The sequence below is a fragment of the Brassica oleracea genome, chromosome C9, assembly GCF_000695525.1.
Source record: "Brassica oleracea var. oleracea cultivar TO1000 chromosome C9, BOL, whole genome shotgun sequence".
Classification (NCBI taxonomy): Eukaryota; Viridiplantae; Streptophyta; class Magnoliopsida; order Brassicales; family Brassicaceae; genus Brassica; species Brassica oleracea.
In genome coordinates, this window is record NC_027756.1 from 44676539 (window position 1) to 44703431 (window position 26893).

At 37.2% G+C, this 26893-nt stretch overlaps 4 protein-coding genes and 1 long non-coding RNA gene across 5 annotated transcripts in view; 3 read left to right on the plus strand and 2 right to left on the minus strand.

The window, feature by feature from the left end:
- The window catches only part of LOC106315127 (protein argonaute 9-like), an 11057-nt gene extending 6381 nt beyond the window's left edge, over positions 1-4676 (plus strand). Inside the window, exons 5-23 of the mRNA XM_013752893.1 lie at positions 629-701; positions 813-949; positions 1028-1125; positions 1193-1290; positions 1378-1540; positions 1627-1743; positions 1819-1926; positions 2028-2090; positions 2168-2281; positions 2364-2547; positions 2649-2764; positions 2866-3009; positions 3113-3255; positions 3338-3403; positions 3488-3551; positions 3632-3832; positions 3978-4072; positions 4154-4185; positions 4377-4676. Of these exons, the coding sequence (XP_013608347.1) occupies positions 629-701; positions 813-949; positions 1028-1125; positions 1193-1290; positions 1378-1540; positions 1627-1743; positions 1819-1926; positions 2028-2090; positions 2168-2281; positions 2364-2547; positions 2649-2764; positions 2866-3009; positions 3113-3255; positions 3338-3403; positions 3488-3551; positions 3632-3832; positions 3978-4072; positions 4154-4185; positions 4377-4552 (2192 nt within the window). The 3' untranslated portion in view covers positions 4553-4676. The remainder of the gene's footprint in view (positions 1-628; positions 702-812; positions 950-1027; positions 1126-1192; positions 1291-1377; positions 1541-1626; positions 1744-1818; positions 1927-2027; positions 2091-2167; positions 2282-2363; positions 2548-2648; positions 2765-2865; positions 3010-3112; positions 3256-3337; positions 3404-3487; positions 3552-3631; positions 3833-3977; positions 4073-4153; positions 4186-4376) is intronic.
- Positions 4677-6378: 1702 nt separating this feature from the next.
- On the plus strand, positions 6379-7982 carry LOC106317288. Its single transcript, XR_001265094.1, has 5 exons — positions 6379-6713; positions 7086-7140; positions 7224-7319; positions 7468-7526; positions 7613-7982. It is a non-coding gene; the product is annotated as an uncharacterized LOC106317288 (long non-coding RNA).
- Positions 7983-8121: 139 nt separating this feature from the next.
- Positions 8122-11657, plus strand: LOC106313700 (5-methyltetrahydropteroyltriglutamate--homocysteine methyltransferase 3, chloroplastic). Its single transcript, XM_013751596.1, has 12 exons — positions 8122-8305; positions 8383-8736; positions 8815-8902; positions 8974-9101; positions 9210-9601; positions 9675-9838; positions 9901-9981; positions 10049-10215; positions 10299-10404; positions 10484-10734; positions 10810-11011; positions 11089-11657. The coding sequence occupies exons 1-12, from the start codon at positions 8178-8180 to the stop codon at positions 11452-11454; spliced, it is 2427 nt and encodes an 808-aa protein (XP_013607050.1). The 5' UTR covers positions 8122-8177; the 3' UTR covers positions 11455-11657.
- On the minus strand, positions 11620-12737 carry LOC106313701 (inactive protein RESTRICTED TEV MOVEMENT 2-like). The gene is made up of 2 exons (XM_013751597.1): positions 12540-12737; positions 11620-12411 (listed from the first exon to the last, which is right to left on the minus strand). Exons 1-2 carry the CDS (start codon positions 12628-12630, stop codon positions 11717-11719), a joined length of 786 nt encoding a protein of 261 aa, XP_013607051.1. The 5' UTR covers positions 12631-12737; the 3' UTR covers positions 11620-11716.
- A 270-nt stretch (positions 12738-13007) lies between these two features.
- Positions 13008-19883, minus strand: LOC106317854 (indole-3-acetaldehyde oxidase). Its single transcript, XM_013755639.1, has 10 exons — positions 19551-19883; positions 16486-18120; positions 16006-16265; positions 15704-15913; positions 15402-15620; positions 14296-15267; positions 13971-14066; positions 13801-13899; positions 13528-13717; positions 13008-13441 (listed from the first exon to the last, which is right to left on the minus strand). The coding sequence occupies exons 1-10, from the start codon at positions 19735-19737 to the stop codon at positions 13212-13214; spliced, it is 4098 nt and encodes a 1365-aa protein (XP_013611093.1). The 5' UTR covers positions 19738-19883; the 3' UTR covers positions 13008-13211.
- Between the last annotated feature and the right edge of the window lie 7010 nt (positions 19884-26893).

Sequence of the window (26893 nt, forward strand, 5' to 3'; positions counted from 1 at the left end):
TTTTTTTTTGTTGTTGTATTATATAAATTCAAAACTTATTTATTTATAAAATATTTTCATATGAATTTATTTTTATTTTGAATTTTAATTTATTATTAAATTAAATAATTTTAATTATTTTTTAATTATATTTTTAAATTCTGTAAAATAATAAAAACGAAGTAAATTCGTAGCTAATGTACGACCTCTTTACGTGGAAATCTTACGAGGAAATGACGAGAAACAGTTTACGAGTAGTTTACGAGGAATTATTTATGAGGAAATAACGAGGAAATGTTTACGACCATTTTACGAGGAAATTATTTCGTGGTTGTTACGTGTATTTTGCGAGGAAAATCTTTCAAGGTATTTACGTGTAGATTACGAGGAACTGTTTTCGAGTTATTTACGAGGAATTGTAGCGACGTCCTTACGAGGAATTGTAGCGACGTCTTTACGACGAATTGTTCTACCTCGTCTTTACGACGAAATATATTCCTCGCTAAGTTACGACGAATTAGCGAGGAAATATGTGTTACGACGGACGTGTAACGAGCAAACGCGTTTCCTCGCTAATTCGTCGTAAAGCCTCTTTTACGACGAAATAACGAGGGAAACCGCCCTCGTTTAGATTATGTTTTCTTGTAGTGAAAGGAAACAAATGATCTTCAAGATGCTGTAAGAGTGTTGGATGTTATCCTGCGCCAGAATGCAGCTACAAAGTTAGTATACATTTTCTTGATTTTTTTCTTTCTTTACATCTTAATGTTTTTTTATGGTAAAATTTAAATTTTCATGTTGTTACTTACATAACTGTTTTTTTTTTATTGCAGAGGTTGTCTTCTTGTTCGTCAATCTTTCTTCCACAATGACGCAAAATACTTTTCAAACAACCATGGAGGTTTTCATCTATGCAGAGGATTCCATTCAAGCTTCAGAGCTACTCAGGGAGGCTTATCCCTCAACATTGGTAACTCTTTTTTTCATTGTACAGTTTCTAACGTCGAATCCAAACTCATCTTTCTAACATTTTGTTATTTTTCATCAGATGTTTCTTCTACATTGATAGTATCACCTGGTCCTGTTATTGATTTCCTTACTTTAAATCAAGAAGTGAGAGGTCCATCCTCTATCGACTGGAAAAAGGTACTTACAAGAATTTCAGTGGTATGTTTAAGGTTAAGTACTTATTTGATTCTGTTCTCTTGTTAAGGCTGAACGTACTCTCAAGAATCTTAGACATAAAGTCTACCCCTCGAATCGAGAATACAAGATAACCGGACTAACTAGACTTCCTTGCAGAGACCAAACGTATGTTCTGAACTAATATCTTTTGATCATATGCTTTAAACTTCTCTTTGATTTGGTTATAAGTTACCTTTTTTTATTTTACTTAAGGTTTCTTTGGAAGCAAAAGCAAGGAAACGGGGAAACTAAGGAGGTTGAGGTTACAGTGTATGATTACTTCACTAAACATCTTGAAATTACAATGCGTCATTCAGGTGGCTTACCTTGCATCAGTGTTGGTAAGCCAAAACGTCCTACTTACTTTCCCATTGAGGTAATATTCTGCTTTCTTTTTTTTGTTCTCATCACATTTTCATTCTTTGGTGATAAAACTTGTGTGTTGTTTTAAAAAAATTTCAGCAATGTCATCTTGTTTCTCTTCAACGCTATACGAAAGCTCCTACAATTTTTCAGAGGAGTAAACTTGTCAAAGAATCAGTACAGAAACCACAAGAAAAGATGAATGTGTTAAACAACGTAAGGGTCTTTAAAAATTTCATTCTTCCTCTTTTTTTTTTCGTTCTTATTCTAATTTTCAAGTTTCATTGGCAGGCTATTAAGGACAGTGGTTATAATAATGACCCTATGTTGCAAGACTGTGGTGTCAGCATTGGCTCAAACTTCACTCAAGTGGAAGGCCGCGTCTTACCAACACCAAGGGTATGGCTTACCTTGCTTCTCTTGCAAGTAAACATTGATCGAGTAACTCCTTTTGAATCTTGAAGGTTAAACGTTAATTATCTGTCCTTGTCTCTAAACAGCTGAAAGTAGGCAATGGAGAGGAGTTTCAACCTCGCGATGGGCGTTGGAACTTCAATTATAAGGTACATAGGTTGATTATCTTTTCCTCAGTTGATGGATATTTTAACCTTTGATACTAGTTGAATCTTTCTTTTTGCAGAAACTTGTTGAGCCAGCTATTGTTACTAGATGGGTTCTTGTGAACTTCTCTGCTCGGTGTGATACAAAAAGGCTTATTTCTGACTTGATTGGATGTGGAAGGATGAAAGGAATCGTAAGCTCTCTAATGGATCATTGCTAGCCTATATAAACTTAATATCTTTTTAATTCTTACCTTGTTTTTGTTTTTATTTCAGAACGTAGAACCTCCATACAAAGTCGTATTTCAAGAAGATCCTGATTATAGGGGTGCACCAGCCAACATCAGAGTACAAAAGATGTTCGAGCAGATGCAATCTGAACTCAGAAAAGAAGGAATAGAAGGAAAGCCAAAATTCATTCTTTGCATTCTTGCCGAAAAGAAAAACTCTCTTGTTTATGGTAAACTGTATTCTACTATTATTGAATATGGTCTCTCTCTCTCTTTTTTTTTAATAAACTAATGAATGTAAATGTGAAATTTTTTTCTCGGAATTTTCCAGGGCCTTGGAAGAGGAGAAATCTTGTTGAAGAAGGAATTGTGACGCAGTGTATTGCTCCTACCCCCAAAATAAATGATCAGTATCTCACAAATGTTCTCCTCAAGATAAATGCCAAGGTGATCTCCGAAGATTGACATTTTAGTCACTTAAGAATTTCAAGATTGATTATAAAAGGACCTTACAAGAACTCATGATTTCTTTGTGTTTTTATACGCAGCTTGGTGGACTGAACTCCCTGTTAGCTATGGAGCGCTCACCCCGAGCAATGATGCCTTTAGTAACGCAAGTTTCTACCTTCATTGTTGGGATGGATGTATCCCATGGTTCCCCTGGACAGTCTGACATACCATCAGTTGCTGCTGTAATATTGATTCTCTTTTCTTATGATGTCATCCATATATGGAGAGGTCAAGTCTAACTCTTATCTATTTCTGGTAACTTGATGTTTTTTTTTTAAACCATAGGTTGTGGGATCCAGAGAATGGCCACTCATCTCAAAATATAGGGCATGTGTACGCACACAATCTCGGAAAGTGGAAATGATTGATAATCTCTTCAAACCTGTCACAGACGAGAATGGAAAACCCGTTGATGAAGGAATTTTCTGGTTTGAATATTCTTGTGTTGTGTTCATAGCTTGTGGCAGAGGCTTTTGGTCATATTAATGAGAAACTTCATGCGCTTTTCAGGGAGCTCTTGTTCGACTTTTACACAAGCTCGGGGAATAGGAGACCTGAACACATTATCATTTTCAGGTATATTTACATTTATTAAGGTATCATGTGAAAGTAATATAATACATTTTTGTTAACTCTTGGTTTATTAATGTTTGCATGTAGGGATGGTGTGAGTGAGTCTCAGTTCGATCAAGTTCTTAACATTGAATTGGATCAGATGATCCAGGTATGGATTATGATTTGTTTATTTAGTGTATGTTGTTGGACATTTATGAACTTGGTTATTTTCTTGGGTTACATTATTAGGCATGCAAGTTTGTTGAAGAAAATTGGGAACCCAAGTTCACAGTGATCATTGCCCAAAAGAACCACCACACCAAATTCTTCCAGGCTGAAAGCCCTGGCAATGTTCCACCAGATAATGTTCCTCCAGGAACAATAGTTGACAGCAAGATCTGTCACCCACGCAACAATGACTTCTATCTCTGTGCCCATAATGGAATGATTGTAAGTAAATAGCCTCATTCAAAACCGCTGCTTATATGAGACAATCACATGCCTCATTTGTGTTAAAAATCTTCTGCTGGAATCCATTATGAATCTTGTTTATGTATGGAATGAAAATTTTTTTTTATTGATGTTGATGTTTTAGGGAACTACAAGGCCAACACATTACCATGTGCTCTATAATGAGATTGGATTTTCGACAGATGACGTCCAAGAACTTGTTCATTCTCTATCCTATGTGTAAGCATCACAATCTTTGTCTATTTACATTATCTATGTACTGAATTAGTCAAACTAAATCTATAAAATGTTTGGTTGCAGCTACCAGCGGAGCACAACTGCCATCTCTGTAGGTAATTTTTCTGATCAATATCAGTAGATTTTTAGATGATATGGACAATAAACTTGTTTGATGTGAGATTAGAGTTTGGTCTTTATTATTGAGTAATGCATAATATTAACACACATCTCAAAGTGTATAAAAAAACACTAGTGTTTCAAAAACAAAAAAAACACATCTCAAATTCCTTCTTTTTTTTTGCAGTTGCGCCTATAATGTATGCTCATTTGGCAGCTGCACAGATGGCAACTGCGATGAAGTTTGAGGACAACTCCGAGACTTCATCGAGCCATGGTGGGATTACAACATCTGAAGCAGTACCTGTCTCTCCCATGCCAAAGCTGAAGGTGGATGTTGCAAGCTCTATGTTCTTCTGTTGAAGCATATGGCTATTTGACTCTAGATCCCTTTCTGCCTAAGCAACAGAATAATAATCGGTGTTGTGATTTTCGTTTTAAAAAATATTTAGCATCTTCACTCTGCCTTTGTTGGCGTTGGTTAATCTCTGTGTTTTATAAATTTGCTATTTATACCTTGAGTTTGCATTTTATCATAGGAAAATAATTATTCTAGCAAAATTTAAAGTATGTCCTTTCTTAATGAAACCTACAAAAGTTGTTTATGAAAATTTATAGTAAAATAACGAAATATTTTGATTTAATATTCCAAAATTCTAAGTATTCTGAATACAAATTTTACTTTTAAGAATTTGTAATATTTCATTTTACTGTAGAATAAGATTGTATGAGTTGCTACATGAACCTGAGAGATGTTATAACCCACGTACCACGACACAAAATAACTCTTATAAACATTACTTTCTAATTTCTAGTAACAAATTTATAAAGAGAGATCTCTTATAAAAATTACTGTAAACTCAAAGCTTAGTGGTTAAATACTTATCTTTTACATAAAAAAAACGCTCTGGAATTTATGGATTTGAAACAATTAATTATAGCATGTTACACTCTGAGATACAGCAATACAAGGACACATATGAAACTATTACTGAAGTGAAATGTTACAAAGATTTTTTCCTACATACTATATTAAAGAGTTAGGATTCATATTCAACGTAGCCTGTCCCCAAAACCTTGAAAAAATTAAGAAAAGCAAACTATATACCCCCTCTATGGTGGTTATAAACCTGAGAAAATGCATATTGAGGGCCTGAGGCTCTAGGTGGTTCGTTGTCTAACATGCCGGCTGCTGGTATCCCCACCGCCACCGCCACCACCACCGCCTTCTGATAGTTGTGCCCACACGCTGAGAGACTTGGCAATACTGTTGCTGCTTTCTTCGTAGCCAGCCACTGCCTTCAGAAGCTCGGACTGGAGTGACAGACATTCATCCTTCTGCTGTTGGTAAGCGTCTGTCTCCAGGACAGCTGCAATATTGAAACACCACAACCAAATTCAAACACAACAGAAGATCGATTATACACTTGATTTTCATAAATGCGTAAAATGAAATGAACTGTGTTTATAATCCGATTGGTTTATTACTGATTTAAAAGCTGAACCAAATCCAAACCAACATTGCATGAAGCCAAACTGAACTAAACCGAATTACAAATGATTCTATTTGGTTTTTGATTTTCACAAGACCAAGAAAACCAAAACACAATAAGCATTACGCAAGATTGTCCAACCCTAATCGCAATATTAGAAGCATGCATACCTGCAAGGTTCTCGGCAGTAAATTTTAGGCAAACGCTCTTTAGTTCTGTAGCTTTATATCTGTCAGCCAATGCTAAGATCTTGGCAACGGACTTTACTGATACGCCTTTGCAGATGTGAGATTCACACAACAGCCTAGATTCACACAATAAGCTATACCCTAGATTCAATCACAAGGGTGCAGCAGCAGCAGCTAGATGAGCTAATCAAGCTAAAGCAGAAAACTTTAACCAATTCCATCGTCTGTAATACAAGGAGCGTTGTAACAGAAAATACAATCCGGTTTATCTTATTTTTCCCGGTTTGTAGCTATTTTGAGGTACGGTGGTTCAAATTGATTTACATAAAGGCGGTTTCACAAATGACAAAGCAAGTGTGAACCGTAACTCAAAATAGCTAAACCAAAGCAAATAAGATAAACCGGATTGTATTTCCTGTTACAAGCGTGTTTGGTTGTTGTTGGCTTAAATATAATAATCTCATTGGTTTTAATAGTTTAGATGAAATGACCTGTCGTCTCTCTCTCTCTCAAACAGCGAAGGTTGTTGTGGCGGCGGCGACGGAAAGACGGAGATGATACTTACGGAGGAAGCTCTGAGGATAGTACTCGGCATGGGCTTCCTCCGTTAGTCATATCACTGCAGGAAGCGCTTGGGAAAGTGTTTGGCGGAGGATATTCGTGCTCCTCCTGATACTCTACCACCATACTATTCTTTCATGACGTCATTGAAAGCTGGCGACTTTGGCTATTCATTGTTTGGCTGTCTCTATGATCTAAAATCTGCTCTTAGTACCTGAGTATAAATTGGCTATTCTCACTGTCAGTGATACTGTCTCAGCTGGGGGCTGGACCTGATCGAAGGTATGCTTAGTGTTAAATACTTTCTTGATTGTTCTGTTACAAACCTGGATGAGTTGAGTTTATATATGCGCCTCTAAAGTGCATCTAGCTAGATACATCTCTCCAGTTCGTTATTCTGGTGAGGTCACTTATTCGATGCCAACGTAAAAATATTGCTCCTTTTCATAGTGAGACAAGGAAGCACCACAGTGCTTTGCTACATCTTATAGCTTAAAATGCCATTTCTCCTTAAATACTCAAACCCTTTCCTCATTGTTTCTTTTTTTTATTTCTCCATGGTTCCTCTACGTGATGGCAAGTGTAAATTTTGTTTTGCTTCGATTAGTTCAAATTTGTTTAATGACCCTTTCTGATTTTCTTGTGCTACTGCAGTGGACACAGGCTGTATCAGTGATTAATTTCTCTTCAGACCTCATTCTTACACTTGGTATACAAACAACATCTAGTTACGTATCAGATTTGGTGTAGTGTTTGGGATCATATTGTGATACAATTACTTCTTGCAACTAGGTGGTACTGGCTTCACTCCAAGAGAAGCAAAAAAAAGAAGTGATCGAGAGAGAAACACCCGGTCTTCTCTTTGTTATGATGCGAGAGAGCTTAAAGGTAAAAGGCTTTTTCTTGTCATGTATTGCAACTTTGTTTTGGTTACTATTTCTTTCCAAACCGAAGCAGTTGCTTGCTCTTCTCCATCCTGGAAAAGTATGGCGGTGGGTAGTTATCTGATCCCGTTTTCCTTTTTCTCTGTTAGCAGATCACGCCATTTGCGACGCTCTCACCCTCTGCAGCAGGAATTAGAGAGGCTCAACATTGGTACAAATCTCCAAAATTCACACTGCTCTTATCATCTCTAAGTAATCATCATCACTCACGTTTCCAGGTCTTTTTACTTTTTTCAGATAATCTACCTACCTGGGAACCTAAACGCAGTAGCCGAGTGTGTGAAGGCGCTGTTACCAGCGTTGAAGCACGCCCCGAAGCAGATCAAAGGAGACAAGAGAGAGAGAGAGAAACATCCAAAGCATATGGCAGAAGCCACCGCACCACCGGCTGACACATGGGAGCAGACGACACAAAAGATGGTGGCTGTTCTTGTACTCACTGAAACTTCTCAGCTTCTCTGGTCAATGAATCAGTCCCCAAGTGAGTGTAAACACTTTTGAGAATGTTTGTGGTTTATTGAGTTACATGAAACCCAACTACATATGGTGCGAGAAGGCATTGTTGTAACTTGCATGTTTTGTAATAAGAACTGCTTGTAAAAATATGTGAGAAAAAATAAAATTGTGTTGGTATTTTTGTTTTATGTCCAGTTTAATTATCTTTTGGTTATAACAATAATCGAATTAAAAATAGGTAAAACCTGTGAAATTAAATAGTTGTGTTTGTGTATGAGTCTCCTCCTTCCCCGGCGGAGACTGAACAGAAATAATAGGAGCAGTTTTGAAAGGGAAGACTATAAGAATGGGTCAGCGCGCTCTTCAGAGAGTCCCGCCGTCGCTTCCAAGCCGCACTCCATCTCTTCCACCACCGTCTTCCTCTTCCCCCTCCCTCCGTTGCGCACCCTCCTCTCGCCGCCCCCTCCGTCCCAGGTTTTCCTCTCTTGATGTTTCCTTGTATTATTTATTACAATCATGAGCCCCTAATCATGTTGCTTGTGAGGAAACAGACCAATGTCGTCCCACATTGTCGGTTATCCCCGCATCGGTCCCAAGAGAGAGCTTAAGTTTGCATTAGAGTCCTTCTGGGATGGGAAAACCGGTGCTGAGGATTTGCAAAACGTTGCTGCTGACCTCAGACGCTCCATATGGAAACATATGGCTGGTGTAGGGATCAAATACATTCCCAGCAACACTTTTTCTTACTATGATCAGATGTTGGACACCACAGCGATGCTTGGAGCTGTTCCCTCTAGGTACGGTTGGGAAAGTGGTGAGGTCGGGTTCGATGTTTACTTCTCCATGGCTAGGGGTAATGATTCTGTTCCTGCTATGGAAATGACCAAGTGGTTTGATACAAACTAGTAAGTAACTGAATCCTCTTTTTCTCCTCCCATGTTTGTAAAGAAAGATATTCTAATGCTAATTAAATGCGTTAACAGCCATTACATTGTTCCTGAGTTGGGTCCTTCTGTTAAATTCTCCTATGCATCTCACAAGGCTGTGGAGGAGTTTAAGGAAGCCAAAGCGGTGAGTTGACTGCAACCTTTCTTAGTTAAAAGCTTGTAATTGACCTGTCAAAATTGTGCTTTTTGGCACAGCTTGGCATAGACACAGTACCCGTGCTCATTGGTCCCATGACCTACTTGCTCCTCTCAAAACCAGCAAAGGATGTTGATAAATCTTTCTGCCTTCTTTCTCTGATTGACATGATTCTTCCCGTCTACAAGTAAGACTGTTATCAAGGTTTTCTAGAAATTGTCTAGAAGAATGGTTCTTGTAGCGTATAGTGCTCGAGAGGTGTTAAATGGTTCCTATGGCACTTTTTATTTGTCAGAGAAGTTTTGACTGATCTAAAGTCTGCTGGTGCACGTTGGATTCAGTTTGATGAACCTATACTTGTGATGGATCTTGACACCAACCAGTTGCAGACATTTTCGGATGCCTACTCTCACATGGAGTCATCTTTGGCGGGGATGAATGTTCTTATTGCCACATACTTCGCAGATGTTCCTGCTGAAGCGTACAAGGCATTAACGTCCTTAAAGTGTGTAACTGGGTTTGGATTTGACCTCGTTCGTGGATTGGAAACTCTTGATTTGATCAAAGTGGATTTTCCTCGTGGGAAGCTACTATTCGCTGGAGTTGTTGATGGAAGAAACATTTGGGCCAATGATCTTTCTGCTTCGCTCAAGACACTACAGACTCTTGAAGACATTGTTGGGAAAGGTATCATCACTAAACAACCTTTTATTCGATCGTTAGACTCAGAATGATGCCAACCTTTGTCTTCTCTTTGCAGAAAAAGTTGTGGTCTCTACTTCGTGCTCTCTACTCCATACGGCTGTAGACTTGCTGAATGAAATTAAACTTGATAAAGAGCTAAAATCGTGGCTTGCATTTGCCGCACAAAAGGTCGTTGAAGTGTATGCACTTGCCAGATCATTCTCTGGTGTTAAGGATGAGGTAAGGTACATATTTGCTTATTACATTACGCACATCCTTTGAGGACTATTATCTCTTTGTAGGCAATGTTTGCTTCTAATTCCATGCGACAAGCTTCTAGAAGATCATCTCCAAGGGTGACAAATGCCACTATACAACATAATGTAAGGGGTTTTCTTAGAAATACATTTTGTATCCTGGACTTGGATCTTTAATTACTTTCTTACTCAGGTTGCTGCAGTAATGAAATCTGATCATCGCCGTTCTACAAAAGTAAGTGCTAGGCTACAAGCCCAGCAGAAGAAGCTAAACCTTCCTCCTCTTCCAACAACGACAATTGGATCTTTTCCTCAGACAGCAGATCTCAGACGGATACGCAAGGAATTCAAGGCCAGAAAGTAGGCGTATCTAATCCGATGATGTATCTAAAAAACTGTAACATGACATTCTTCTATTGCTCATGCACATACTGCATTTACAGGATATCAGAAATTGATTATGTCCAGGCTATCAAAGTCGAATTTGAAAAGGTAGTCAAGCTTCAGGAAGAACTTGGGATTGATGTATTGGTGCATGGGGAGGCAGAGGTGAAAACATACTAAAACACTAAGCTTATTATTCGAACTATTGCATTGTTTATTCCCCTGATATGCCGTAGTCCTGCAGAGAAACGATATGGTGGAGTTTTTTGGCGAGCAGCTGTCTGGCTTTGCATTCACATCGAATGGGTGGGTCCAGTCATATGGATCCCGCTGTGTCAAGCCACCTATCATCTACGGTGATGTCAGCCGACCAAAGGCAATGACTGTCTTCTGGTCGTCAATGGCACAGAAGATGACCAAACGTCCTATGAAGGGGATGCTCACTGGTCCTGTGACAATTCTCAATTGGTCCTTTGTTAGAAATGACCAGCCCAGGTGTGTGACAACCCAAGCCTATCAAATTCTCTTTTCACTCTATATGGTGTTCCATCTCAGTGTTTCTGTTTATAGGTATGAGACGTGTTTCCAAATTGCACTCGCGATTAAAGATGAGGTTAAGGACCTTGAGAAGGCTGGCATCACTGTTATCCAGATTGATGAAGCTGCATTAAGAGAAGGATTGCCTCTCAGGAGGTCCGAGCAAGAACTTTACCTTGACTGGGCCGTCCACGCATTCAGAATCACAAACTGTGATGTGCGAGACACTACTCAGGTCATCTTTATCTCACATTATTGCTCCATTATGAAACAGATGTAATTTATTCATGCTCTCCTTGTACTTTCATGCAGATTCACACCCACATGTGCTACTCAAATTTCAACGACATTATCAACTCAATTATAAACATGGATGCTGATGTGATCACTATTGAAAACTCACGGTCAGATGAGAAGCTCTTATCAGTCTTCCATGAAGGAGTGAAATACGGTGCTGGAATCGGTCCAGGGGTCTATGACATTCACTCTCCTCGTATCCCATCCGCTGAAGAAATAGCTGAGCATATCAACAAGATGCTTGCAGTTCTGGACAGCAAAGTCCTTTGGGTGAACCCTGACTGTGGCCTAAAGACGCGGAAGTACTCTGAAGTTAAGTCTGCACTTAGCAACATGGTTGCTGCTGCCAAGCTAATCCGCTCTCAGCTAAATAAGTCATAAAGCCTTTCTCATCAAGTAAGTTTGTTCATACTACCACTTTCTTCTCTCTCTAAATCCCTTTACGTATTATCATTGCTTGGAATGAACCTGTAATGATTGTTCTGGCACTGGAATTACGCTAAAACTGATTTGAAATCTATAAAATGGAGTTTTTTTTTTCTCATTTTCTAGTTACACATTTGTAAACAGACATGTAGAGGGGTATTATCAAATATTATTTATTTTCTGCATGAGCAAACATATACATTGTGTGAAGGGTCACTCATTCCTCTGAGTTCCACACAAGGGATGAACGTACTGCATTTCTAGCATAGAGTAGGATTAGCAGAACCAATGTAATCGAAGCAGCCATATTGCAGAGTAGCTGCCTTTGGCTTTTAGCTTTCTGTACCACATTTCCAGTTGCCTCTTTGTACTTCTCGAACAACTTCGCTCCAACTTTGTCCTTCTCCTCATCTTTGGAACTCAAAGGTCCTTTAGGCTCACCAATTAGTTCCTTGTTGTCATTCTGTACTTCCCCTGCTTTATGCTGTGCATCATGCTTCAGCTCTTCGGGTTTAAATCCCAGGCCTTGTTTGGCCTCATGTTGATCACGTGGTTGCGTCATCACCGGTGGTTTGACAGGTGATTGAGGGATTCCTGTCTTGGCACCATCCGGCTTCTCGACCGTTGCTGCTTTAGCACCCTGTCCTTGTTTTGTCTCATGTTGATCATGTGGTTTCTTGACTACCTGTGATGGTGGCTTAGTATGAGGGCTCTCTGTCTTGACTTTGGAATGTCGGATGTAGAGTTTGTTATCCTTGAACATAGCTGAAACAGAGTCAATATCAACGGTCATAGGAACTGTAATTTCGTGGCGGAAACGAATCCATTTGTTTCCACCAGTTGGACGTTCTCCTGTTAGTCTTAGCTTCCTTGTTGTGGTTACCGCCACCTTAACTTGTTCTTTCTTGAAACCTAATCGCATAAGACAATGCATTATGAGCTTGCTTGGTTCATACCAAACTACTTGTCTCTCTTCTTTCTGTTCAATGTAGTGAAATGAAACATGAATAAACAAGATTGAGAAGAAGAAGACAAAGAACCTGGAAGATCAACGACAAGGATCTCAGCGTCTGGTTCAGAGGTCCATCTAGTTGCAGGCTCAAATTCTTGGTAGATTCTAGTTGCAGCCATTCTCTCTCTCTCACTCTCTTTTATAATCTTTGGTTTAAATAGAAGTAATGTTTTTGTGTTGTGAGAAAGCAGAGAAACATATCAAATGAATTTATAGGCAAAGAAGATTATTATTAGACAGCAAAGAGTTTTGTTTGATTTGGTTTTAGTTTGAAGAAACGAAGGCTTAATTCTTTTGGTTTTCTTTGTCTTGAAGCTTTTAATGATTCTTTGGATTGAGTTCAATATTAAGTATACCTTTTTTATTTGTTATATTCATTTTTTTTTTTTCATGTACATATGAGAATAATATTTTCTTATACACATGCACGTTGCATGAAGATAAATCCAAACACCAGAACCACCATTGTCATGCTCACCATCTTTGCATTATAAACTTGATGTAAATTTCTTTTAACTGATAATATTTTCTTATATAACATAGATATCCCTAAAACAAAAGTGGAAGAGATTTTCTAAGTTGCAGCTTATTACAAAAACTGGTCTTTCACACAAACATAAACATTATTATGCGAACATAGGAATGTTGCAAGCACTTAAAATAAACAGAGCAATTACATTCACAACACAAACACAAGCTATCAAATGTTCTTCCTCTGCTTGATTTTCCAGTCCAAGTATTTCTCAACAACATTGAGTCCACAAAACTCCTTCACAACAGCCATTGTTGCTGGAACAGGCAAATCAAAGCTCATATCAACCCCTTGTTGGTTATTACTCCATGTCTGAATCTGTTTATTTGCTTCTTTAACAGCTGCTCGGACCGCACAGTGAACAGAAGCCGCTAAAAGCAATGGTGGTTCACCCGAAGCTGTATAAAACCCCAAAACAAAAGATTTTAACACAAAGACTTTCACCCAATAAGGTAAAATTTTGATATAAAGTAAGTTAAGTCACCTTTGGATGAAAGAACACGGTTCTTGTGGTGTCCACTGTTGAGAATCTCGACATTAAACTGTCTTGGAATTGTATCAACCGTTGGGATCTTGTAAGTCCATGTGCTGTCTGTTACTATGAGACCGTCTGAGTTCATTAGGTACTCTTCAAGCATGAAGAACCCAAGTCCTTGAACAAACGCTCCTTCAATCTGGAAAATTTACAATGAAACATTACAAATCCAGACCAAGAGAACCATAACAGAAACATACAACACATAGAGTCTGTTTAAACCTGTCCTAAATCCACAGCGGGGTTGAGACTTTTCCCACAATCATAGATGATATCAGTGCGCAGAACCGTTGTTTCACCAGTCAAAATGTTTACTTCAACCTGTTTGATTACAGCCAAACAAATCTAAACATTGTTTCACAAACTGTTAAGTAAGCTAAGAGGAGATTTACCTCGCTCGCTGCAACTCCATAGTTAAGGTACTGAGTACTGTAGAGATCTGGCGAGTAAGTGTTACTAACAGACATGTTCACCGATTGCATATAAGCCTACACAAGACCATTCAAGAACAAGACTGTTAATAAAGTCCATTCATAATAACTTTTCCTTTTTAAATTACCAGAAGGTTTGGGCCGAAACCCTAATCCCTCGTACCCGAAACCACAGCATGTAATATTAGTTTCGTCCCAGTGGTCAGTCGAACTGGAACTTCTGACACAATGGTCAGAGTCCATTCATAATAACCAGAGAACACCAAAATTTACAATGAGTATGTACCTGACTGATGAGGCTATCCCAACTCACAGGTCCTCCTGTTTTCTCCTCCAAAGCAGCCTTGACAGGTAACAGCCTCTCAACTAAGCCATCGCAGCAAATCCTAACCGCTTCACTACTAGCCTCAGAGGTTGTGCTACCACCAGTTACTGAGCCTTGCACCATACTCAAAGTATCGGTCTGGATGACACGGATCTTCTCGAGAAGCTCATCGCTCGTAGTACTACAATGAATCAGCCCAAGTGAGAATGCAGCCATCTGTTTCACCTTTGTCCATAGCCCTTGTCCTATCTCAATCCCTGGAACCTCAACCACTATAGACCCATCGCTCAACACGCTTACTCTTCCCGGTGTTAACCGCATAGACACTCCATAAACCGCAGGAACACGCGAGATCCCTCTCTTCCTCCACTTGCTTGATGCGTTAAACTCATCAACCACCTTCCTCCTCTGGCTAAACCCTGAGAACTTATCTAGCTTCTCCCAAAGCTGTGGTAACGTGTACTCAGTGGCCTCACCAGCTTTCTTATTATAAAACAACTTTAAACTCTCATAAGCATGGAGATTAACCTTCCTGATCTCATCCACATCAATAGAAAGATAAGAAGCTACTTTCTCAATGATGGCTTCAGCTATATAAGATCCTTGCACATCCCCAGGAGCTCTAACAGCAGTTCTGCTCACAGTGTTTGTTTTGCATACTTTCACATTAAAAGAGAGAGCACCCCAGTCATACTTCATCAATGCTCCTTGGATCCCTGACGGCATAAGAGGGCTTATGTCTTCGCTTAGCCCTGCATCAAGTAGCAGCTCCAAGTCTAGAGCAGTGACCTTCCCATTGGATTTGAATCCAACGCTATATGTGATTTTCATCGGATGTCTTCCTCCTGTTGTTATCATATCTGTTTTTCTGTTCACATATGTCCTCACTGGACGCTGCATTTTGGTTGCTGCAAGTGCACAAGCTGCAGCAACCTAATAACAAAAATTTTGTTCAAATCGGGTTTGTAATCGTTTAAACAGGGTTATTTTAATATAATTTTAATTAAAATAAATTGTTAAAACAAACATGATATACTCAAAGTACACCTGAGAAAGTATGAACTTACAGGCATTGATTTCATGACTTTCCCACCGAAGCCGCCACCAACTCGTCTAGTGATGACACGGACATTATGCTCAGGAACACCAAGACATCCAGCGATGGTTCGGTGCACATACTCAGGGGCTTGAGTGGAGCTATAAACCAACATACAGTTGTCTTCATCAGGCACTGCAAGAGCTGTTTGTGTCTCCATATAGAAGAAGTACTGTGACCCCAAACTTATCTACACATTAATTACAATCACAAAGATTAAGACAAGAGTAGGGCTTGAGAGAGTGAGAGGAAAGGAACCAGAACTAAAACCACCTTTGATCCAAGAATCTTATGCTCAGCTTCAGCCATTCCCTTGGTGATATCACCAACCGGTTTACTCTTCAGAAATGGAGGAATCTCGAAAAGACTAGACTTCTCAACAGCTTCTTCTAAAGACAGTATGGGCGGTTCTAAACCCTCAGTGTCATAATCAATCACAACAAGGTTTACTGCAATATCTGCAAGCTTTTGACTCTCTGCAACCTGCCCATAACACAAGTTGAATCTAATCTAAGTAGTTTCTTCTTCATAAATGCATTCTTCAGAGGCACAATGTATTCCTTCACCAGACTTACCAAGAAGGCGATGATCTCACCAGCACCATGGGTGATCTCTTCTGCAAACAAAAGATCCGAGGCAAAGAAACCTTTGTTACCAACATTTTGTCCACCTTTGGGAATATCTTTGTACGTTACTATGCCAAGAACTCCCTCTGGAACTCTGTTCTCCTTGAACCTTATACTCTTGATCCTTGCCAACGGCATTGTACTGTAGATAAATGCACCGTATAGACAGTTCTCCGGTGAAGGAATGTCGTCTACATACACAGCCTCACCTGTAGAATCATATAAACAGTAACAGAGAATCAACGTTAGCCATTTTCATCTAGAAAGTCATTAAAGAGTATCAGGACCATTCTTGAGCATAGGCCTGTGAAGCATTGGCTTACGGCTCCCAAAATTTTAGAAAAAATTGTAAAAGCAAAAATTATACTAAATAGCCTATAGCTTCCAAAATCTTAGGACCGGTTCTGAAGAGTATTATATAGAACTCACCAGATGCTTGAAGCTTAGCTCCAGCCTTAACAATGCCTTTACCGACCGGACTATGTTCTTGAGTTTCAACTATCTGCTGTGCAGATGACAACATAGCTTCACGTTTCAAAGATTCAAAACCGTTCTCTTTACTACATCCGTTGAGCAAACCGTTTGTAGTTAAAGATCCAAAGAACTCAAAGAGGAAAGTAACAGCCAAGCTTGATCTATAACCAGGATTCAAAGTACCCTTATCAGGCACTATCTCATCTTTAAGCAAGCCAATAGCTTCCATCAAAACCTCATCAGAGATAACTTTCCCCACAAGAAAATCTTCAACCTTCCTCGCCCTGTGTGCATGTTTGGTTCCATAAGCACCAAAAGCTAACAAGCAATCATTCACAACAACGCCATCATGTGTTGCATTCAAAGAAACTTCAGCTGAGAAAGCTGCGTTTAGAAACGCCAATGCGTTTCCTAGAGGACGTGGAGCTGCTCTGTAAGTTTCAAAGAGGAGATGAGTATCTGAAGAAGAAGAACCGTTCTTCAATGGCCTCCAAGATGGGATCACCAGGCTCACAAGAAGAGACTTGGCTTCAAGAGGAGGCTGTTGAAGAAACTCTTCTAGTGTAAACTGTTCTTGAACATTGGAGCCTATACTCATGATCTTCACAGTAGCTCTAGCAGCAACAAGTATGGTTGTGAGATCTGAAGGAAACTGTTTCCTCTGCGCCATCATGATGTTTCCACCTAACGTTCCAGTGTTCCTAACGAATCTGCTTGCTATCTTCTCCATGTGATTAGCGAGTTTCGCCAACATAGAGACATTTTCTTTCTCTCTTAGAACCTCAATAGCTTTTGATATGGTAACAGCAGCTCCTAGTTCAACTCCTTTCTCATCTCTTCTTACCACAGTGAGCTCAGGAAGCCGCCGAATATCTATAAATCTTGAGTACTTCCTCTCCTTCTCTTCTTTGTAGTAACCAGTGCTTGTGTTACCAGCTACTAACTTAACATACATACTGTTATCAAGCTGTAATAAACCTTGAAGCTCAGAGATACTTCCCGGGCTTGACCATCTGTACTTTCTTGGATCAGATTCAAGACTCATATCCATCTTGAGCTCCTTCTTCAAGAACTCTGGAAACGTAGTTGGCTTTGTATGGTCATAACAAGGCAAGTTCTTCAAAGCCTCATCTCTGTCCCCTCCCTTCTTGCAAAAGGAGTTGAACCCAAGATCTTCTATATCCGCATCCTTTGCAAAGCTCTTACAAGCGTCCACGAGCGGTCTGTATCCAGTACACCTGCATAGGTTACCCGACACAGCCTTCTCGGCTTCAGCAGCAGTGAGGTTTGAGGAGCCGTTCCTAGGAGGAAGGTCATGAGAAGAAGACTTGTCAGCGTTCGAGAGGGCGGAGAACATGGAGACGCTCATGCCGGGTGTGCAGAAACCGCATTGCGTAGCGTGGAAACCGGCGATACGCTCGTGGACAGCGTGGAACCCGGCTCTGCTGTTGCCTAGGCCTTCCGAGGTGGTGATGGAGCAGCCGTCGATGCTGCAGAGGAGTGTGAGACACGAGCTGACTGTGTAGTCGTCGACTTTGTCGAGGAGGGGATCGTATTTTGAGAGAAGAACAACACAAGCGCCACAACCACCTGTGTCCAAGAGAAGATACGTTACTTAAAGAATACAGAAGCCAAACGGAAGAGACATGAACAGATTATACTTCTCAGATGGATTGCTTGTGTTACAAACTATTAAGTACGTATATAGTCTCTTTGCCAAATATAGATACAACCGTTTATGCTTAACTTCAAATTTTCAGTTATATTAAATTGTTGTGGGATTTAATATATGTAAATCATGGCCATGAAAGTTTAATTTTTGATGTTTATTCAATTAAAAGATTAATAATTCATTATATTATGTGTTGTTTGAGATTAAAAAGGGATAGTGTTTTTTTAACGAAAAAGAATAGTCCATTCAAGTGATTTTTATCCACACATAAATTCACACGACCTTATTCGATCAGGGTAATGAAATGCGATATGTAAATCAAAATTTCCTTTTTAACTGAAAAAGCAACGCTAAATCAAGTAGATAATTTGGCATTGCAGTTTACATTTGCATAATTACTTTTACGAGCAAAACTTTAAAAGAAAATAATCTAAAAATATTTATTATTTGTGGACTTGCAACAGCCGTGTATCCGTTTGAAATCCAGTTGAACTTTTTATGTATAAGACTATGATTTTTCAAAAAAAAAAAGAATAGTATATTCAAAAGATTTTTATCCACACATATAAATTCACACGACCTTAGTTGATAACGGATTATTAAATCCGAAATGCTCAAACCTCCTTGTTGATTAAGTGACGCCAAAATAAAACTGTACACTTTGCATAAATACTTTTACGAGCAATTTAAAAAAAAAAATTCTAAAAATGTCTATTATTTGTGGACTTGAAATAGCCGTTTATCTGCTTTGATTTTGTCGTTTCTTAAATCAAAGTCCTAATCTTGGTCCGTATAAGAGTCCTCTAGAATCTGAATAGCTTTTAAGACAAAAAAACAAAAACAAAATAGATTAGAGGTTGAATCTGACTCAGAACATCTCCAATCTAACTTCTATCTTTTTTCTAAAATAAAATTTAAAGTAAAAATATTTTAATTGTATTCTATTTTCACTCTAAAAAAATAGTTTGATTCTATAAACAGAATAATTTATTTATCTTTTATTCTTTTTTTTTAAATAAAGTATCATTGGAATATAATTTAATTCTATTATAAAATTATTCTCTTTTAGAGCAAAAAATAAAATAAAATAAACCATTAGAAATTGTTTTAGAGAAATCATCAGTCAAAATCTTATGGTTTCCACTATTTAGTTTCATCTCTCAAGCAATCAGACGTAAGAACACAAAAACATCCATAAAGATTAAAGCTGTCCTACATAGACTGTAGAACTAATAATAGTCTTCTTCTTTTTTTAATAATAGTCTTTTTATAGTTATTGAATCTAAAAACTCTTGGTAACTCATGAACAAGAAGATATACAGTTAACTCATGAACTGTATCATCGTACCTTCACCACAACCGAGCTTGACGCTCTTGAAAGGTGTCTTGTTACGCAAGAAATCGATGAGTGTGGTTGAAGGATCAACAGAAGAGAGATCGAGCTCGAATCTTTCTCCATTAACAGCGAAAACAAGAGGGGTCTTCTTGATCTTCATCGCTTCTTCTTTCTCTTCAATCACTTTCTTCTCACCCATTGTTTCTTTTTTCTCTGTGTAGCCAATATTTAGTTCCACAACATATATTCTCGTAATCTTGACTTTATTTCCTGCAATGAGTAAGTGACAGAGAGTTTTTTTAGTATTTTTCTGCAGCCTATGTGCAAGAATAATACACGATAAGATTCTCTCCAGCAATATATATATTTATATAATTAACTTATTTGACAAAGAAAAAAATATTTTTATTTTTATATATATTTATGTCCCTTTATGTTTTGATAGAAAAATATTTTTATACGGTTGGCGTATTGCTATATTCGATTTGGTAGGTTGATGAAAGATAATGCTAACCACTACATTAAATTATATGGAAAATAGTTCACCATCATTTGTGGAGTGATTTTCATTAAAGAACCTTAGACTAACCAAACTTTACTTGTGTTTTCTTATCGTTTATTTTACATGATTTGAATCTGAATGATACATAGAGTAAGTTAGTAACAAATTAACGTCAGTGGTAAACTGTTTAAATGTCTAGTTTGAACCCATAGATAACAAAAGAATGACTTGTTTTCCATAAACTTGAATATAAGTTTTTTCTGGACCAAAATTTTGCATTAATAAAAAGAGAAAGGATTATAGCATAGTGAAGTAAGGAAAAACACAAAACAACTCTTAAACATGAAGCGAACAAACCATACATCTAAGAAAAACGAAAGAATGCATAAGATATGGATAAAGAGCAGATTGAAAAGCAGATGTCCAGCCCAAAAACAGTAATCAGACCATCTTCAATGGTTATCAAGACCAGATTTAAAATCATTAGTTACTATATATATCATAATTACATTAGATAATTTCGTAAGTTTTATTTAAGAAAATAATATATAATAAATAGCCACATTGCTTTAGTTAATATCATATGATATCATATAGTTGGTATTAAATGTTTTTAGTGAGATATAAAAATCGAATTGGACCAACATGTTTTTCAATTTCAATGTGAGGCTGACACGTATGATTAATTAACTACATAATTGATTGACACATAAGCAAAAGATCTTTTTCAATTATTACAAAATTAAAGTTACATTTTTCAAATGTTCCTCAATTAATATATACGAGATTTGGAGTAAGAAAACACAACATATTCTATATTGAAGCACATTTAACTCTATAATAGAATTTTTTTTCTAAAATAGAATTACTCTATTTTAAAATAAAATATAAAGAATATTATTGTATACTAAGTATAAAAGAATTTGCCATAACCAGCAGGCAGCAGCAAGGTTCTTGGTATAGACTACAAAAGAGACGTGTGAAGAACTTTAAGAACCTTGAACGACGTCATCTGAGATACTCCGTAGGACAGACACACACAATCAATTTGAATATTCGAATTTTCAACTTCACCGGAAAATGTATAGTGCAATTTAATATGTGGAAAAGATCAAGCGCACGATTCTTGATTCGCGATAAATCATGTCTGGTTTTTTCACTTTTACTTTTGTCTTTTTTCTTTTTAAAATAAAATTGTGTCGTATATGTGAACGTTCATCATTAAATAATAAAATTTTCAGCTTTATTGAAAACTAGATTGAGATCCGCACAATTGCGCGGAATGAATTTTATATATAAAAATATTTTTTTCTATTATTATTTATTTGTATTTATTTACATATTATGTATATAACTAAATTAAAGTAAAGACGTAAATCAAAACAGTACATCTTGTTTTTTACGATATTTTTTTGGTAAATAAATCAAAACAATCATTTTATTTATTTTATATGGTATATAATTAATTTTCAACGACATGGACATATATATAGTATATTTTAATATAAATATTTATTATTAAGAATTCATACTCATATGATAAACACACAATTTCTAGTGTGTGATTTTTTTAATGAAAATTTTAAAATTAAAATATCTCAATATTTTTCAATACAAATGTAGAAATTATCATATTTAAGTATTTTTCTATGTTATATAGTTTAATTTTAATCTATATTAATATATAATATTAATGTCTAGTAAATAAGATTTCATATTCATACGATTTATGATCATTTATATCTTGTTATTACAAAAAAAAATTAAACCATTGATCATAAAATTTTAGTGTGAGACATTTAACGTTTTTAGTAATTTATACTCGTTTTAAAAATTCAAAATATAACATATAAGAAAATTTTAATTTTTTTATTATACGGTTAATGCGGTTGTTTAATATCTTTTAATAATTTTAAATTAAACAAAAAAGAGCTAAGATACAAAATTTATTATCAAATATTTATTATTCATAATCATTAATTGTCATATATACGTTAATCATATAAGGCAATTCTGTAGCTTTTATTCAAGGAAAGTGAGAGAATATTCTTTTGTACACTATTTATCAATTTAATAGTTAGTTTAATAAAAAATATAATATAAATTAAGATGGACCAGCCTATTCCTCTAATAATTCTGAATTTTATTTTCATGCTGACGCGTGGCTACAAAACAATGTTGTAATGTTTGTTAATTAATATATAAGGGATGTACGGTGTATTTAATATTACCAGTGGACCGCTATTGATTTGCGAATATCTTGTATTTTTCGAAAAGATTAATTACCTTACAAGATTATGAAATACTCGTATTTATATGAGTTAACTATCTAATAAGATTACTATCCTGAAAATAATTATTGGTCGTTTTCTTAAGTTATTTCTTTGATTTTTTTCAGATTCATTAAGATATATAGAAATATGATATATTTGATTAAACTTTACAATGTACATGTGTATCACTGGTATTGGAAACAAAGTAACTTCCACTATTCATTTGAACAAATGGTTAAAATTAAGGAAAGTTAACTTAAATATACAAAATTTTAGGACAATTGACAAGAACCATACAGATCTTTTTTTTTATTACTGGCATTTTTTAAATACCAAACGTGCTTTTTTTTTACGTTATGAGAAAAAACATATTTACAGGAATGTCATTACTTTTCGCTGCCACATAAACAAAAACCCGGCGCCACGTAGGAATTATGTTCCGTGTTTTCATTAAGCCAGCCGTAATTCGCTACATATGTCTTTACGGCTGATTTATATCTACATGTCGGTTGAATAAACAAAAAGCCAGCCGTAATTCGGTACATACGTCGTTACGGTTGATTTATATCTACATGTCGGCTGAATAAACAAACGCGGCTGAGTTAAGAGGAAAAGGCTGACTTAAGAACATAAGTCAGCCGGACGGTACGGCTGAATTACAAAAATGTGGCTGATTTATGAGATAAAAGCTGACTTACAGACAAATGTTACGGCTGACTTATACATCGGCGGTTTGTTTTCTGGAAAATTTGGCTGAGTTGTAACTAAGAGACGGCTGAGTTATGTTTCCCCGGCTGAGTTAATGAATATCGACTGGCTGAGTTATATAATTTACGGCTGACTAATGTGATGTTGTTACGGCTGAGTTTATGATTATTCGGCCGTAATAGGATGGATTAACAGTAAACTCAGCTCGGTTACGGCTGACTTATTAGCGAAAGAATAATTACTAGAATATCATTCGTTTGACGGCTGACCTATGTGACGATACGGCTGATTTATCGTTTTTCATCCTAATTACGGCTGATTAAGGATCAAAAGATTAATTACTGAAATATTTACATGGTTCGGCTGACTTACATTGTAAATGAGAGCTGATTTATGGAGGCTGAGTTATATATTTGTTTGTCGGCTGATTAACCAATTTTCCATGTCATCTGCCATGTCATCAACTCGGATTTGCCATGTCATTGCTAACGAACTACTTTACAACTACGTTTGTCTGTCTGTTCATCTTTTTTCTTCGTCTTCTTTATCTATCTATATATCTATCTTCTTCATCTTATTCTTCATCTTTCTCCGAGATCTTATGGATCCGGTAATTATTGTTTATGGTAACTGAATTAAGAAAAACAAATATGTATTCAACGCTGACAGTAGAGAGTGTAGAGTTCTGCATTTAAATGAGAAAACAAAACATGACGAATTCGCAAAGTCTGTACTCGATGATTACAGATTGAATGAATTGAACAACAGATTGAATTCGCAACAACAGATATGTATTCAACGAACGACACTCCACTAGTTTACGGAGAACAAGGATGACAAAATAAATCGGAATGACAGAGCAAGAGAGACGATGAAAAGAATTGGGTTTTAATGTTTTGTATTACATCTGGGTTTTGGGTTTTAATGTTTTACATTACGACTGAGTTATATAAACATGTTACGATTATATTGGGTTTTCTTGATTAGTATAACGGCTGAGGTATGGATTTTAATGTTTTCGTATTACGACTGAGTTATCGTTAATTTATGCCTTATTTAATTTTTTAAACTCCTCGTGATTATCGTCTCCATTTATAAATGGCCTCGATATTAGTTCTGAGCCGTCAAATCAAGAAAGACGAAACATCTCATTATTATAAGGCGTTTAATATTATAAAAAATGATTACCGTGAATGTTAAATCAGTTTTTAAATACTAAAGTATCGTCTCGATGTTATAAAAGCCTCGATATTAGTTCTGAGCTGTATTTTCCACACTCTGCCGTCCCAAAGTATCAATCCTAAATCTCGATGGGCCATGATAAAACCCAAAATATTAACGGCTGAGTTATGTTAATATTAATGGCTGAGTTATATTATGAGTTAAATAATGAAGTATTACCATCTCGATCTCTACGAAGGCGTCGATGTTATATTAACCAACATGGCTGAGTTATATCAAATATAATTGCTTAGTTATATGAACGTTACATTAATGGATTATTTCCCGATACTTGAATTGCCTGAAGAGATTCAGGCGTTAGTGGTTGAACGTGTGGCCGGTAACTCCTTCACATATCTCTATGGCCTAAGAGCATCGTGCAAGACGATGAAGGCGTTAGCAGAGTGGAGCAGGGTAAACCATTTTTATGATGTGTTATCTGTTCCCAGGAGATTCAATATGCCTCCTGAGTTGTTTAAAACTTGCTACGCAGAGAGAAATCCAAGCACAGTTTATATGAAGGGTGTGTAGTTTTTCTCCACATTTAACCTTCAGAAAGAAGGACTTGCTTTCATGAAGGTTGCAGCGGATGAAGGATATGAGCGTGCTGTGTATACATATGCAATGACTAGAAAAAAGTTTGGGGTTATGAGGAGTATTTTGCTCGTTTTACGAGGGAATCAGTTGTAGGATCGGGAAACTAGTTCGATCTCTAAAATGGGCATGGGGTTTGTCGCACAGTGACGAGTTTCTGCCAAAGAGGGACGAGTTCATTTCAACCGTTGTTCCTTCGTTCTATAGTTGCCAATGTGTTCCTGTTATGGAGCGAGATTGGGTCTTGTGGTACATTGAAAACAGTAAGGGTGACAAAATGTGTAACCGCTGTTTCTGAATCAAAGAGTTGGGGCTCTTCTTCCGTGAGTTTGAACCGATGAGCGTGATTATGGACACAAGGGAGTGGTGAAGATGTATTCTATCCGAATCTTTTCTCTTTTTATGTTCTTTGTTGTGACATTATTACGGCTGATTTATATTTTACATTATGGTTGGGTTGTTGTCTTTTAATTACGGCTGATTTTTGTAAAAAGGGTTCTCTTCAATTACGGCTGAGTTTTAATTTCATAATGACTGAGATATTTTGTTGGAGTGTTATTAAATACGACATGGCTGGATTAATTAAATACGTGATAGCCGAGTTATTGTTACTTAAAGGTTGAGTGTTCTCGAATAAAGAATTGAAAATGATGGCGCACGACACTCCACCAGTTTACGTGTCCAATACTCGACAATTGCAAGGTTTTCTAAGCCTGAATAAAATCGAACAACTACGTCTCTGTGTGGAGATTACGGAGAACAGAGCAAGAGAGAAGAGTAAAACATTTTTAAGCTTTATCTCAGAAGCAGAAGCAGAAGCTTCAGTAGTTGAGTCTAGAGACGAAAATTACAGTGGAATTTACGATGGTTGTAGTTTGGAGAAGGAACAAGAGGACAATGAGAATGACTGCTCTAGTAATGTCGAAGGAGAAAAACATGACGTAGTCGGAGAAGATGAAATAGGCGAAGAAAACGAAGAAAACGAAGAAGATGGTGAATTTGAAAGCCGATTTGATATGTTCGACGATTCAGACGGTGCGTCATCTGAACATGATAACTTCAGCTCATACGGTGAGTCTCCTACAGATGACGAAGATTCACCAACGCTACCTCCCAAGAAGAGATATCAGAACTTCTCAGTGAGCGGATCTAAAGGGAATCTAGAGGTTCTAAGTTTGGAGATTTCGTCGATAGACATTACGGTAGGTCAACGAAACAATAGTAAAGACGATTTTGAGAGACGACTGAAACTTCTTACAGTGAGGTATAAATTTGATTTTGATGTAGAAACATCAACCCCGACATCATACATTGTTAAGTGTTTGGTTGATGGATGTCTCTGGAGTGTTCGTGCTTCTACCCAAGGAGAATCCAAGGCATTTTATGTTCGTATTTACGATTCGAAGCATACATGTTCCTTCACAGAGCGTTCTAATCGATCTTGACAAGCAACACCAGATATTTTAGGTATGTTGTACAAGAACTTTCTCGGCGACGTAGGTCCGGCCGTTCGCCCTACGAGTGTCAGAATAGCTATCACTAAGTAGTTTGGTATAAAGGTAATTACTTTGTTGTGGCTAAGTTATTTTAACGACACGGCTGAGTAATGTCAAATGTACAGGCTGACATAATCATACAATTCGGTTGGGTTACTATATATTTAGATGCGACCGAGTTATAGTAAAATATATGGCTGTCGTATTTATTTGATGCGGCTGAGTAATGAGGATCGTTTTTTCATGTGAACAGATGGATTATTGGAAATCACACCGGTCGCTGAAATTTGCAAGGGAAATCGATGAGGGAACACCTGAGTGTGGGTTTGAAAGCTTGCCTTCTTACTTATACATGATAAGAAGGGCAAATCCGAGTACAGCTATGCATCTTCAAATCGATGAGCTTGGAAGATTCATATATGTGTTTCTTGCCTTTGGTGCGAGCGTTAATGGGTTTCCTTTCATGCGCAAAGTTGTTGTAGTCGACGATACGTTTCTCAATGGTAAATACAATGGGACGCTACTCACAGAACTAGCTCAGGACGGTAACTTCCAGATTTG

What these genes read in the sequence shown, in the direction of transcription:
- LOC106313701 (XM_013751597.1), bottom strand. Translation starts at nt 12,630, where the DNA reads ATGGCTGCAACTAGAATCTACCAAGAATTTGAGCCTGCAACTAGATGG. An exon ending in CCTTGTCGTTGATCTTCCAG is followed by an intron (nt 12,412 to 12,539) that starts GTTCTTTGTCTT and finishes TTATGCGATTAG; the next exon opens with GTTTCAAGAAAGAACAAGTT.
- LOC106317854 (XM_013755639.1), bottom strand. Translation starts at nt 19,737, where the DNA reads ATGGGTGAGAAGAAAGTGATTGAAGAGAAAGAAGAAGCGATGAAGATC. An exon ending in GTGAGATCATCGCCTTCTTG is followed by an intron (nt 15,914 to 16,005) that starts GTAAGTCTGGTG and finishes TGTTATGGGCAG; the next exon opens with GTTGCAGAGAGTCAAAAGCT. An exon ending in ATGGAGTTGCAGCGAGCGAG is followed by an intron (nt 13,900 to 13,970) that starts GTAAATCTCCTC and finishes GTAATCAAACAG; the next exon opens with GTTGAAGTAAACATTTTGAC.
- LOC106313700 (XM_013751596.1), top strand. Translation starts at nt 8,178, where the DNA reads ATGGGTCAGCGCGCTCTTCAGAGAGTCCCGCCGTCGCTTCCAAGCCGC. An exon ending in ATGATTCTTCCCGTCTACAA is followed by an intron (nt 9,102 to 9,209) that starts GTAAGACTGTTA and finishes TTTATTTGTCAG; the next exon opens with AGAAGTTTTGACTGATCTAA. An exon ending in TGAAGACATTGTTGGGAAAG is followed by an intron (nt 9,602 to 9,674) that starts GTATCATCACTA and finishes TTCTCTTTGCAG; the next exon opens with AAAAAGTTGTGGTCTCTACT.